General features: G+C 35.8%; 1 protein-coding gene across 2 annotated transcripts in view; it reads left to right on the top strand.

The window, feature by feature from the left end:
- The window catches only part of crim (QVR superfamily protein crim), a 65,766-nt gene that overhangs the window by 29,782 nt on the left and 20,854 nt on the right, over positions 1–15,130 (top strand). For both annotated transcript variants that reach the window (XM_090414609.1, XM_090414608.1), the window contains exon 3: positions 9,867–10,020. In XM_090414609.1, the coding sequence (XP_090270735.1) occupies positions 9,867–10,020 (154 nt within the window). The remainder of the gene's footprint in view (positions 1–9,866; positions 10,021–15,130) is intronic.

Raw genomic sequence — 15,130 nt, 5'->3', positions numbered from 1 at the left:
AGGCAGTGACTGAAATAGATTTTTTTTTTTTTTTAAAGGCACTTCTAATATCAGACTTTGCTTTAACAAACAACAAAATTATTGCCTTATTTCTTTCATTGAAATAGTAAATTGAAGTAATATATTTTTAAAGCACTGTGAAAACTTTCAAACCAGTAGAAAATTAGAAGTAATTTATAATTCAGTTCCTGGAGTGGGAGGTAAGGGGGGGGGGGAATGCAACTGGAAATCTTCAAAATGAGCATAAGTTTTGAATCAGTGTATGGGATAAGTTTCACATATTTTCATCATATCCTCTCTATAGTGATTAAATATTGGATGTTATTGGAATGAGCATTCTACAGAAAAAAGTAAAATAATAATAATCTGTTCCAATTTTCAGCTAAAGGGGAAACCAATTAAGTTTCTACCAAAATAATTTGGGATATAAATTCTTGATGTTAAAAAATTCGCAATCAGAAAGATTTTGAATTTTTCTTGAACTAATTGGTCATAAACACAAACTCAGTTCTAAAACTGCAGAGTGACAATCCACAATAGTATTTTTTGCAAAGTAAAAAAAAAAGTTCATATTTATTTCAATAAATGGTATTTGGAAGCACTACACCGGTGCTATACTACCACTGATATCTTATGCTGCACCTGCCTGAAAACGTACACTAAAATCAAAGATAAATAAACAGACAAAAACTAAACAGAGTTTTCAATGCCTTATAGCCATTCATATAATTAAAGGATACAGGACAATATCTTTTGAGGCAGCTGGTGTTTTGCAGCTCTAACACCGATCTGCTTGAAAATACAAGAATTATCTCTTGTATGTGATGTCATTTCCGGAGATATAATGAAAGTTACAACATCGATCCAAATTACTATGAAACAGTGTAGCTCAGTGAATGTGGTGTTTGCACACCACGGCCTTGGCTGCACGAAGGAAGACTTCGTGCGGAAAAATTTCCTCTAGTCACCGACTAGACTTGAAACCAAGCCTTTTTTCGACCAGTTCCCGAGTTAGTCGATCTCTGGCATGGGCAAGCGGGTTTTTCTTCCCGTAAACTTAAGAAAATCGACCGTAGAACCAACATTATTTCCGACATTAAATACGAGTGTTAGGGACCACGAGATGGCAGCACCTGTAGAGCAGTCTCTCTTCACTATGTGCAGCTTAATTAGTGATAGCCTTGGGCCAGCCATCTCTGATTGGGTACCAGTGGAGATTGAACTGCCCACTCAGTCTCCAAAAAATTAGATAGGGCTAAAAACGGCCTTGCTTACTCCCTGTATATACGGGAATAAAAAGGCATTAACTGATTTTTTATTTTTATTTTTTTGATAATTTATAAATATTTAACATAATGATTTGCAATATAAGCATTTGAAAATAGTGCAAAAATAATTTCAGGTTTGTTATCATTAAAATTAAAGAATACATTGTCTTCTTCCACTGTGCCAATTTGTAAAATAAAAGATGGCAAATTTACCATTACTAAATAAATTCATTGCTGAGGCTGATCTCTGGTAACATTTCAGAGTAAATTATTTTCACACATGTGAAATTAGTTTTTATCTTTGGGAATAGACAATAAATAACTTGAACAAACAGCAAGTTAAAATATTGAAGGACAATGAAGGGAATTCCCAGTAAAACGGTATACTTTACATTACAATTAATCCACTAACGGCTCTATAGTTGCTGCCAGAGATTAATGGCAGAGGAGGGTAATTATGTGATAAAAGGCAGAATGCTGATCATCTTTTGATCTGTGAAAATGCTAAGGTGGACTGAGCATTTCATCCACTTTGGCCGACCGGGAGGTTAATCATCATGAATGACTTTGATTGAGTAGAAGTGAAATCTCATGAAAAAGAGGAAGCTGAATTTATTGAGCTGCTGCGAGATTATAAGCATAATGTGACAGGAGGATCTTGAGGTCAAAGAATATTAAACCTGATTATAGTGTTATGGGCGGAGTTCAATTAAAGATTGACTGTTCTGTTTCCAGTTGTGGCAGTGATCATGCTGTAGTGACCTAGGAAGTGACTTGGTATATGGATATTCCATTCAGAAAAGATTACATGCTGAACTACAAAGCACGAGGACAATACTGGGTGTGATCCCATGGTACCGGTTGCTAGATAGCAAGGATATTGGCAATACATGGGAAGTATCAAAAAATACATTAATAATGCAGTATTGGAATGCATCCCTAGAGTTTGAAGAATAAACAGGGTGGGAGTAAAATGGATGTGCAATATTATTAAGCAAGATTCTTAAGAATTTGATTTGGAATGATTATCAAGTGCATAAGGGTGATGGAAGTTATGAAAATTATAAAATGCTGGCCAAATGAGTTGTGGCTATTTCACAGAAAGTTAAGTGTGAATATGAAAAGAAACAAGTCCACTAGCTAAAGACAACCCAAAAAAATTCTGTTGTTGCAAGAAAAGGAAAGAATAAATTCAAAAGAATAACTACTGAACATGGGATGGTATATTGGCTTGCAATGCAGAAGAAATTGTTCAACTAATGAGTGTGCCTATTTTGCTAAATGCTATCAACCTGGCATATGCAATATAGAGTTTTCAATGCTACATCTACAATGGATGTAGAAACTCAGATGTATTGAGGAGGAGGAGGTATTAGAGCTGTTGCATAAATTGAATAAAAATTTGCCAGTAGGAGCCAATGAGTAATCAGCATAGATGTTAAGTGTTCAGCTAACTGCTGTACCTTTTGACCTGTCTGTATAATTTCCATCTCAGCATAGAGGGAAGATTCCACAGGAGTGGAAGAATGTATGATAAGGATTTGCAATATAAGCATTGCACAATAATGGTGCAAAGATGGGTCTAACTGTTGATCTGTCAATATCAAATGGAATGGTGGTGAAGAGTTTGAAAAAGATGTAAAGAGGTTGCATACAGAAATTAATTGACAGAGAATATACTTTGCAAAGAACAGCATGGATTTACTAAGGAAAGGTGAAGTTTGAGCAATCTGATTACCTTTTATAGTGATGTTATGGTTGAATTAGATAAGAATGGATACTAAAGAGTGAAAAGTCCAAAAGTATTATCATTGTATGATAATACTTTTGGACTTTGCTAAAGCTTTTGACAGGATACATCATGGAAAACTTATTTATGTTGGAGGATATGGGATTGGATTATAAACTATAGCTTGGATAAAAGGTTGGTTGATTAACGGATATCAAAAGGTGGTGTATGAGGGATGTGAGTTTGCAAGATTGCTGAGACACTGACATGTAAGAATAAGGAAGTTATTTTGCCCATTTACAAGGTTTTGATATGACCTCATCTGGACTATTGTGTGCAGATCTGGTCTCCTGGTTTCTGAGATAATGCAGATACAGTGAAGCGGGTTCAAAGGGGAAGTGTTAAAGATGATATCTGGAATATGGAATGAAGACTGTGAATTGAGAATTTGTGGACTGCAGATGCTAGCAGACTGGAGAAAGTGGTGATATGATAGAACTCTACAAACTTTTGAAAGGTTCATAGTGGAATTTTTCATTTTATGGAAGGTGGAGAGAGGACAAGAAGACATTAGTGGAAGTTGAATGAATGTAAAGTCAAGAAAGAGATGAGAGTTAGAATTTTTTCTCGTAGAGTAGTGTGTAATTGAAATGGCTTGCCTTTGGAGCAGGCAAGTGCAGATAGTGTGAATAAATTCAAGAGAATGTAGAGATTTCTCTTTTGCTGAAAGCACTACATCTGTTAACCTGACAAATCAAAAATCTTCATCTATTTCATACTGTTCTCACATTTGAGGTGGTATCTCTCTGAACTCTAAAAATACTTGGTCCAGAAAAGAGCAATTAGGTTGTTTTAATGTCTTACCAATTCACTCCACATCTTGCACAGATATTCAGTTTCTGTTGCTTTCTGGCTTTAAAATATGTTGTGTGCTGTCTTTGGGAACAATCTCTCGTATGTATTTCTTAGAGTACAATGTCTAAAAAATCCTATGTTAATCGGTTTCTTCCCATCCACAGTGTAGAAGCTTCCCATCCACAGTATTTAAATCTTGACAACTTGTGCCATTTAATGTAAATATCTTATTATGTGACACCAACAATAACTAATCTAGAGAGGACACACTACTCTGCAACTTTCTGTCTCCACCACTTAATCACCATCTACACCAAACTGCCGCTACCATCATCTACACATAACACCATCTACTGCCCAAAACCACCAGTATTCTTTGTCTGTAAATTTCATGTGTTCTCTCCTCTCTTTTCCCTTAATTCCCCAGGCCTATATTTGGTGTCTTAGTATGCTCCTTACTCCATTTTCAAATTAAATTTCTTTTTTTTTATATATGTTATTAACAAAGTGTTACACACACACACACACACACACACACACACATATATAACAACCTTTAAAATAAAATTATATTAAAACTATAGTGACTCTTCTACTCATTCACACACATTCAAAATCTTAAAACATTGGGTTACATATATCCCAACTTTAATTACAAAATATCTACAAAGGCAGAAGTTAACATATTTCAGTCAGAGGATCAAACAGACCTCACAGAAATTTTGCTCTGGAAACACACAACATGTTTCTCTCAATCCTTAAGTTTTCTAAGGGAATAGCAACAAATTTCCTTGCTCACAATCACACAAGAAATTACTAATCATACCTGTAACTTCACTATATACTCTGCTTTGAAAGAAGTCAACAGATACCACCATGTGCAAGGTGCATCATGCCATGTAACTAGTCACATATTTGTAGCCAGTATAAATTGGAGAAATATGATGCTCCCAAGTCAGTGCAAACTGTCTGGCTGCGAGATGGGAACTGACAGTTTGAAAGAGGTGTTGCGATAGGATACCACCATGTTGCAGGATTGTCTGTTTGTCAAATTTTTGACAAATTCGGTCAACAATCAGTGACACCATATTGAGATGGAAGTGTAGGAAGTCAATTGCAAGCACTACCTGCAGTGGACAACCCATCACACTCGCCAAACATGACCATAGGGTGCTATGAAGGATAATATGTAAAAACTGCCATTCATCAGCTGACATGTTGAATACAGAGTTCCTGGCATGAATCTGCACTAAAACATTCAGAACCAAGGCTCACAACATGGGTTTCCATGGTAGGATAGCAGTATGCAAGCCAAAGGTTACCCAAACCAAAATGCAGCATCATCTTCAGTGGTGGGAACATGGAAGCTTGGAAAATTGTGTGATGGAGTGACAAATTACATTATACCCTTACTGAGCAGATGGGTGTTGTGGATGACAGTGAGTCTCTACAGAGTGTGTAACCCCCAACTATGAAATTTGGAGGTGGTGGTATGATGGTATGGTCCTGTTTTTCCTGGTTGGGACCTCAGATCTCTGTGATGCCACGAGTACTGAACTTCAAGAGGTATCTGAACATTCTGAACAATGCAGTGCTTAATTCTTTGTGGCATTTCTATAGAACTGACCATCGTCTCTTTTGGCAAGACAGTGCACTGTGTCATCAGGCTGCTTCTACTGTAACTCATAGTTTGTGGACATGAATGTTACCACACTTGACTGGCCTCCAGCCTTGATCTCAACTCTACTCAAAATTTGTGGGATGAATTGTAACATCGGTTAATTTAAGTATGTAAATTGACATACATATGGTATACCCTTAGTATTATACTTTGGTCTTGCTACTTACTGATGAGATCTCAATAAAGATCGAAACCGGTCTGGATAGTGACCTCCCACCATGATGTATAACATCATACATCTCCTAGGAGATGGGTTTTACATTATGGAAAATACTAAGAATACTAAGGATTAAAAAGAATTTAATACTTCCTATATTTTGTCCTAGTCACTAGGACATCTACGGGGATTACAAAAATAACTAACGTAACACAAATATCATACAATACTAAATTAAAAAGAATTTAATACTTCCTATATGTCACCCACGTGGTTGGGCTTAGTATTGTATGATATTTGTGTTATGTTACATTAGTTATTTTTGTAATCCCCGTAGATGTCCTAGTGACTAGGACGAAATATAGGAAGTATTAAATTCTTTTTAATTCTTTCTGAGTGTTGTAAAAAATCCATTAAACCTCCAACATTACATTTAGTTTTGAGTAGAACGCCATTGAATTTCATATTGAAGAGAACATTAAGAAAGTTTAAAAGCGATTAAAAGTTGAGCAGCTCTCAGATGTGAACTGTAGTCTGAAATATACAAACATTATTCAAAGAAAAAATGAAAGAGTTTGAGAACAGGAATCAAACCTTGGAGATTCAGTCAAGCGCTGAAGAAAACATTGATTGATTCAGCCAGAGAGGCATGTGGTGAGGTTGTCTGTAAGGATAATAAATCAAAACTCCTTGGTGGACACAGGAAGTTAAAGAGGCAGTGAAGGAAAAGAAGAAAGCATATTAAAAGTTCCTGGCAAATAAGTCAGCTTGTGCTCTTAGAGAATACAGAGACAAATATAAAAAAGCTAAACACTGTAAAACTAACTAAACAAAAGTCATGGGAAGACTTTGGTAAGAACATAGAAAATAAATATGGTGGCAAGATATTCTAGAGGTTGTTGAAGAAGCTCAGAAATGGAGGAAAGAGTGCTGAAAGGAATTAGAGATGATAAAAGTGATATGAAAACTGGAGGAAAAGATATTCTTGAAGTATGGAGCAATTATTCGAAAAATTGCTAAATGAAACGATCAGTGACAGCATAGTGATAACAACAGGGATGCAGTCAGGAGTACATATCCATACTTGACATAGAAAAAGCCATCAAAAGCCTGAATTATGAAAGGCAGCTGGAGTAGATGATATTTGACCAGAAATGCTCAAGTATGGAAGTACCAAGGCTCAAGTGGCTGCACTACATAGTTCAGAGGGACCAATTCCAGAGGATTGTAGTAGAGCTCTCATAGTACCCATATATATATAAAAAGGGAAATACAACTGAATATGAAAATTACAGAGGTATTTCCCTCCTGAGTGGTCCTGGTAAGAATTATGCAAGTATAACTTGAGAAACAGTTGAGAAGGATTGTGGAAGGGAAGCTTGGCGAAGAACAAGCTGGATTCAGGCCAAATAGACTCTGTTGGGATCAGATTTTCACTTTACTACGGATAGTTGAGAAATCATGGGAATATAACAAAGATCTGTATTTAAGTTTTGTAGCCCTGCAAAAGGCATATGACAAAGTGCCAAGAGAAAAGCTCTTCAAAATACTCTAGTTATATGGTGAAAGTGAGGTATTATATCAAGCAGTAAGTCAGCAGTTAGAATTGAAGGATGTGCAAGAAGATGGTTCGATGTTAAATCTAGTGTCAGACAAGGATTTACATTATCCCCCTCTGTTATTCATTATATCATCTGTCAAGACTCCAAATGTCTTGATAGATCACATTATGAAGGAAAGCAGTATTAAACCTGATATCAAAATTTGATATGTTAATCTCAGCTCTGTGCTTTATTCAGATGATGTTATACTTCTAAATAAATCTGCTACAAGTCTGCAAGATTTCCTGCCTAAAGTGAATAACTGTTGTAATACATATAGTATGAAGCTCAGCATTAAAAAGACAATGAAAATTGGCAGAAACATTGAAAATATCAACTGCATTGTGGATGGAGAACCTGTAGAACAAGTAAAACATTTCAGCTACTTAGGCACTATTTTTAGTGAAAATGGTAAATTAAATATGGAAATAGACAATATAATCAACAAAGCTGGTATGGTAGGAAGTCAACTGAATAAATGTATATGGAATAAGAGAGAAATTAGTCAAAACACTAAATTAGATGTATACAAGACAGTGTTCAAACTAATTTTAACTTATGGATCTGAGAGTTGGGTCAGAAATAAAATACTTGACCAAAGACTAGAGACTGCGGATATGAGAGTCCTGAGAAAGATTAGAGGCATGAACAGATGGCATCAATGGCAATATCATATTAAAAACAAGATATTAGGACTTGACATTGTCAGCATCCAGGAATGTGTTAGCAGAGCTAATCTCAGGTGGTATGGTTCACTTAAACAGAATGGGAGAGGAAAGATTACCAGCAAAACAAGTGTTCTCTGCCAGGTTGGCAGGAAAAAGACCCAGAGGAAGACAAAGATCTAGGTCAATTGATACAGCAAAAAGTGCCTTAGAAGATAGAAATATAAGATCTGACAATGTTGGAGTCTTGACAGGTGACAGATTGATTTGGAGGAAAATTGTAGATAGGAAGTTAGTAATGATGTAATTTCTCATGTAGTACTATCATATCTTCTTTTATATCTCTCATATTCTTTTCCACTCATTCCTGAATTTTACTTTTTAACCACCACTCCAGAGATACTGATTGGTCGGTAATTTGTTACTTCTGTTTTGTATCACAGAACTATCTATCTTACCCTCTTTCCACTTCCTTGGAACCTTGCCAGAGCAGTCATAGATTAAACAACTTTGTCAGAGGCACTGACAGTTCACTTGCACATTCTTGTAACACACAAGCTGATGTACTGTTCAGGCTCACTGCTGTATTTACACTGATATTTTTCAATATACTGAGTACCTCCAGTTTATCTACCTCAATGCTCACATCAGTCTTTGTCATTTCAGTAATTGCAGTCATTTGCAGTTACTGAATGATCACTTAGTAACTGAACTATTTCTTCTGCTTCTGTAATTTTCCTACCTTCCTACTGTAATTGTTCTTTCTCTTACTTGCTTTGTAGAGAAAAAAACTTTTAAATTTTGAATTTACATTAGCCTGCTTAGCTAATTTTCTCTCAATCTGATTTTGCTTTCCTTTCCATTACTAGTTACCCTTTTTGCTTGTGCTTTATACTACTCATGGGCATGCTGATCACCTTGTTTATATTCCTTCCACAGTGGTATATTTTTGCAGCTCCTGCTACTCATCCACTTAATCCCTATTTGGTTTATCCTTCTTATCTGGGTATGCACTCTGATGCTGCCTTGCTCAAACAATCCTTGACTACTTCTCATACACTAGATTCATTCCATGTAGTTTCTTTTGCCATGGCACTGCTCCAAGTTGCTTCCTAAGTTTTTCATAATTGCCAGCATTGTAGTTCTGAATAAACTCTTTCTTGACTGCAATTTCCAAATGTTGAGCAACCTCTCAGGACAAAACTGCATGATTCACTTCCCCTAATCAGAGGTAGAGTTGCTACTGCAGTTATAGATAGCTCTCCTGATGCTATTACCAGATCCAACACTCAAACCCCTGGCCCCTTACATCGTGTGCCGTTTGAGATAATTATCCCTAGTAATTGTATAAATTCCATATATACTGGAGGTTACATCAGTATATTTCAGATGTTTTGATCTCACAGCCACACCAAAAATATAAGTTGCAGAATGTATACTAAAGTGTATCAGTATCTGAAGTATTTTTTTTCTCTCCAGTAGATGACTAGCTAGTCCTTCTGTTGGATGAGAGGAGCTTTTACGAGAAAGAGAGACTACTCAAACTACACAACTCAAAATAACCCAACATATTGGGTTGTTTTGAGTTGAGGGTGTATTAAAAAAAACAACTGAATTTTCCTGAGGGGAGGGGAACTTTGCTATCTCACCTGAAATGTGATATGGGTGTTCCATATATTATCAGTATTGTTGTAATTTGGTATATCTCACTGAAAAAATTGTCTCTGCAGAATTTACAAACATTTTTTTTTCACCATCTCCAGATTTATATTTAAAAGGAATGAAAATGCCGAGCACTGTATTACATGGAATTGTAAAAAAAAAAAAATTTACTTCTTTAATAGAAATGTTACTGGATATATATGAATGAGTTTTAGCTTATAAACTGGTGTCGATTTTTATTTGTTTAGTGGAAAAATTCATTACTAGAGATTGTTTATCTAACCTTGAGGGTCAAAAGAAAAATATTCCAGCGGACAGATATGAGGGTTGCAGACCAGCTGCTGTTCAACCAAAGCTAGCTGTATATGTTGAGAACCATATTTCTCAGTTAGAAATAAAGCGGTAAGTTTTTTCTTCCTTTGGTTAATTATGTTAATATTGTGTGTGATTAGAATTGCAACTTTACTTATATTATTCAACTTAGAAATGGAATACCTTTGAAGTGAACTTTAGAATTAAGTGTTTGGCAGGTTGATTCTCAGGATTTAATTAATCCATGCCATTTGGAGGGTGCTAGCAGAGTTCATAGTAGTAGCAGCAGTGCTACACATAGCTGAAATTTATCTACATGCAAATAAGTGTTTTATTTCAGTGAATATTAGTATCTTAATAATTATTTTTGGTAGTATTTTACTTACTTTAGAGCAGGGGTCGCCAAACTTCTTTGACCGTCGACCCCTTCAAGAGTTTCTTGACTTTTTATTGACCCCTCTATTTTACTATTACGTAATTATAATAGGACAAGCAAAAAATATGCTTATGTGAGTTTTTAATTGTTTATTTTATAGTTACAGTGTTTATTGTGTGTATAATATACTATATATTATTATATTGGCTTAACGTCAAAGGGATAAGTTTTTGTTTTTGACATCCTTCTTAACATTACATATTTGATAGGATGGATAAATAATATATAAAATATAAAATTTAATTTAGATAACAAAATAACAATAATACAATCTTCCTTACATATATGAAAATAAGACTTTTATTAACTTAGTATACAATTTACTAACATTGTCAATGTGAAGGGTGTGCTTCGTTGCCGGGCGGGAACCACCGACATCCGTTTATTGATAAATACATTATTTTGGCCTACTTGATTGGCTTCCATAACTATTTTTCATGACCTTTCTCCATCTTACAGGTCCTATTCAGTCACTGTTCCCACGATTCACTCTTAATTGCATTGTCATTCAGGATGGAGGTAATTAAATTAACCGAATTAAATATTACCCGTAGATTGATGTCTTATATTTTTCTATTGACCCCAACAATGTTATATCGACACTTTGGCGACCACTGCTTTAGAGTATAAAGTTGAGTATGTTTGTGAATTTTAATACATGATATTGTTCAGATAGCATGTTTTGTACCACTGATTTGTATAAGGGGGGGTGCTTAAGGGTCAAAGCTGTATAACTGAGAGGAGACCTCCACATAGCCTTTAAAGGAATGCGGAGAACCGACTAGGGTTTCTGACCTAATGTCCAATCCTCACTCTCGTGGTGCACCCTGTTGGGTATCTACTTGGATACTGAACAAACGAGGATGGGCTGACAATTTGGGATTTAGCCGACCAAATTGTATTCTTATTGGTTAAACCAAAATAAAAAATGATGGTACAACATGACAAAATTTCATGTCGGCTGGGGCATCGTCCGATTAAACAAGGCCCCCGTTGTTTTCGCCAGGGAACCAGGGCGAACAGCGAAAAGTCAGCTACTGGAACAAATCTGAAAACAAACCCCAACTCAACATCACCAGAGTTAAAGATCGGTACTATCAACATAAGAAGTCTGAATGGCAAAGAAATGGAGCAAGCTGAGGAATTAGATAAGTACCAGATCGACATAATAGGAGTGACTGAAACAAAAAAGACCAAAACTGGTGAGATCTTTCTGAGCAATAAATACAAAATGTTATATTCAGGCAATGACAATCAAGGAAAAGAAGGAGTAGCCATAGTATTCAACACAAAATACGAGGCTAATCTTCGTGAATGGCAGTCAGTCTCAAGTAGAGTAACGTGGGCAAATACAAGAATATGGAACTGGACAATGAGACTTATTTGTGCCTATGGTCCCACAGAAGGCTCTACTAAGGTAGAAGTGAAGGAATTTTTTGACGCTTTAGAAAAAGCAACTGACACAATGAAAAATAAGTTTTAAAAGAGGTAAACCGTGAGTAGACATATCGGTACACAATAAATAACAGAAAAAACTCACGTAGAAAGATTATTTATTAGTATAATTTTCGCCTGTGTGTCACAGGCATCCTCAGTACATTAAGCTCAAAATTAAACACTAACTGACAATTCCAAGAAGCGCCACCTAAGTAGCTGGTGTAAGATAACTAATTTTTTTTTTTTTTTTTTTTTTTTTTTTTTTTTTTTTTTTTTTTTAAGGAAAGTTATTGACCTTTTTAGTTATCTTACACCAGCTACTTAGGTGGCGCTTTTTGGAATTGTCAGTTAGTGTTTAATTTTGAGCTTAATGTACTGAGGATGCCTGTGACACACAGGCGAAAATTATACTAATAAATAATCTTTCTACGTGAGTTTTTTCCGTTATTTATTGTGTACAATGAAAAATGAAAAGTTGGTCACAGTACTACATCTCTTAAGAGCTGTGTTTTACATTATGAGAAAATATCAAGAACAGTGAGGAAGCTTGCTTCACCTTTGCAACGAGTTGCCGTGGTGTGGCACTACCAAGTGGTCACTTACGCTTGAATACGCTGACAGTTCGTCGGCATGAAACGTTACAGATCGTAGTGTTCGATCTTAGTTTCTCTTACTGGCTGAAAAACAATAAGGGATTTTTATCCCCTTAACTTATATCAACCCGCCAGAAAAAAATAGCCTTTTGGCTTTTCATATAAGTTGGTCCTTGTTGGGGATCTAAATAGCAGAGTAGGAAATGATTGTGAGACATACAAAAATATTTTGGGAAAATTTGGAGAAAAGAGCAGAGCTAATAATAATGGCAAATATCTGTTGGATTTCTGCTCAGGACATGGAATGGTTATTATTAACACCATGTTCCAACATAAAAATGTGCACAAATTCACATGGAGAGAAGAGGCTAGGAATAAGAAAAGTCTCATTGACTATGTTATTGTTGATAGTGATGTTTTCTCCCTGGTGCAGGACACCAGAGTGTACAGAGGATTTGAAATTGGAAGTGATCACTATTTAGTCTTGAGCAAGATAAAATTGAATTTCATATTGAAAAGAATAACATGTAAGAAAGTTTTAAAGCGAATAAAAGTTGAGCAGCTCTCAGATGTGAACTGTAGGCTAAAATACTCAAAGATTATTGAAGAAAAAATGAAAGAGTTTGAGAACAGGAATCAAACCTTGGAGATTCAGTAGCATACTCTGAAGAAAACATTGATTGATTCTGCTAGAGAATGCATGTGGTGAGGTTGTCTGTAAGGATAAAAAAATCAGAACTCCTTGGTGGACACAGGAAGAAGAGGCAGTGAAGGAAAAGAAGAAAGCGTATCAAAAGTTCCTGTCAAATAAGTCAGCTTGTGCTCTTAGAGAATACAGAGACAAATGCAAGAATGCTAAACACTGTGTAAAACTAGCTAAACAATAGTCATGGGAGGACTTTGGCAAGAATATAGAAAATAAATATCAAGAAGGTGGCAAAATATTCTGCAGGTTGTTGAAGAAGCTTAGGAATGGAGGAAAGAGTGCTGTAAAAGGAGTTAGAGATGATAAAGGTTACATGAAAACGGGAGAAAAAGATATACTTGAAGTATGGAGTAATTACTTTGAAAAACTGCTAAATGAAACAAGCAGCGATGACAGCGCAGTGGTAAAAAACACTGACCAGGCATGCAGTCAGGAATACATATCCATACTTGAAGTAGAAAAAGCCATCAAAGACTTAAAATGTGGAAAGGCAGCAGGAGTAGATGATATTCGACCACAAATGCTGAAGTATGGTGGTATAAGAGTCTTATAGTCTTTCTGAACTATGCAGTGGCTGCACTGCATAGTTCAGAAAGCCTGGACAGAGGGACGAATTCCCAATGATTGGAGTGGAGCTCTCATAGTACCCATATATAAAAAGGGAAATAAAATTGCATGTGAGAATTATAGAGGTATTTCCCTACTGAGTGTCCCTGGCAAGATCTATGCAAGTATACTTGAGAAACGGTTGAGAAGAATTGTGGAAGAAAAGCTCGGTGAAGAACAAGCTGGATTCAGGCTAAATAGAGGCTGTCACTTTATGACAAATAGTGGAGAAAGCATGGGATTATAACAAAGATCTGTATTTAAGTTTTGTCGATTTGGAAAAGGCATATGACAAGGTGCCAAGAGAGAAGCTATTCAATATGCTGCAGTTATATGGTGTCAATGGGGCATTATATCAAGCAATACTTAGTCTTTATTTGAGTTGTAAGTCAGCAGTTAGAATTGAAGGAAGTACAGGAAGATGGTTTAATGTTAAATCTGGTGTGAGACAAGGATGTACATTATCCCCTCTGTTATTCATTATCTATATGGATCACATTATGAAGGAAAGTGGTATTAAACATGATATCAAAATTGGAGATGTTAATGTCAGCTCTTTGCTTTATGCGGATGATGTTATACTTCTAAATAAATCTGCTATAAGTCCGCAAGATTCTCTGACTAAATTGAATAGCTGTTGTAATAGATATGGTATGAAGGTCAGCAATAAAAAGACAAAGACAATGAAAATAGGCAGAATCATTGAAAATATCAACTGTGTTGTGAATGGAGAACCTGTGGAACAAGTAAAACATTTCAGCTATTTAGGCACGATTTTTACTGAAGATGGTAAATTAAATATAGAAATAGAGAACAGAATCAGCAAAGCTGGTATGGTGGGAAGTCAATTGAATAAATTCATATGGAATAAGAGAGAAATTAGTCGGAACATTAAATTAGCTGTATACAAGACAGTATTCAAACCAGTTTTAACTTATGGATCTGAGAGCTGGGTCAGAAGTAAAACACTTGACCAAAGACTAGAGACCGCAGATATGAGATTCCTGAGAAAGATTATAGGCGTGAACAGATGGTATCAATGGCAATATCATATTAAAAACGAGGATATTAAAAAAGAACTTGACATTGTCAACATCCAGGAATGCGTTAGCAGAGCTAATCTCAGGTGGTATGGTCACTTAAACAGAATGGGCGAGGAAAGATTAGCAAAACAAGTGTTCTCTGCCAGGTTGGCAGCAAAATGACCCAGAGGAAGACCAAGATATAGGTGGATTGATACGGTACAAAACCTTAGACGACAGAAATATAAGATCTGATAATGTTGGAGTCTTGACAAGTAACAGACTGATTTGGAGGAAAATTGTAGATAGGAAATTAATAATGATGTAATTTTTTTCATGTAGTACTATCATATCCTGTACACCCCTTGAGAGTACATAGCAGGAATTTGATGATGATGAT

The sequence above is a fragment of the Typopeltis vanoorti genome, chromosome 25 (genome assembly GCF_054136105.1).
Source record: "Typopeltis vanoorti isolate ZY-2024b chromosome 25, IOZ_Tvanoo_1.0, whole genome shotgun sequence".
NCBI lineage: Eukaryota > Metazoa > Arthropoda > Arachnida > Uropygi > Thelyphonidae > Typopeltis > Typopeltis vanoorti.
Note: the sequence above shows the minus strand (reverse complement) of the source record. Positions and strands in the feature narration are given on the sequence as shown.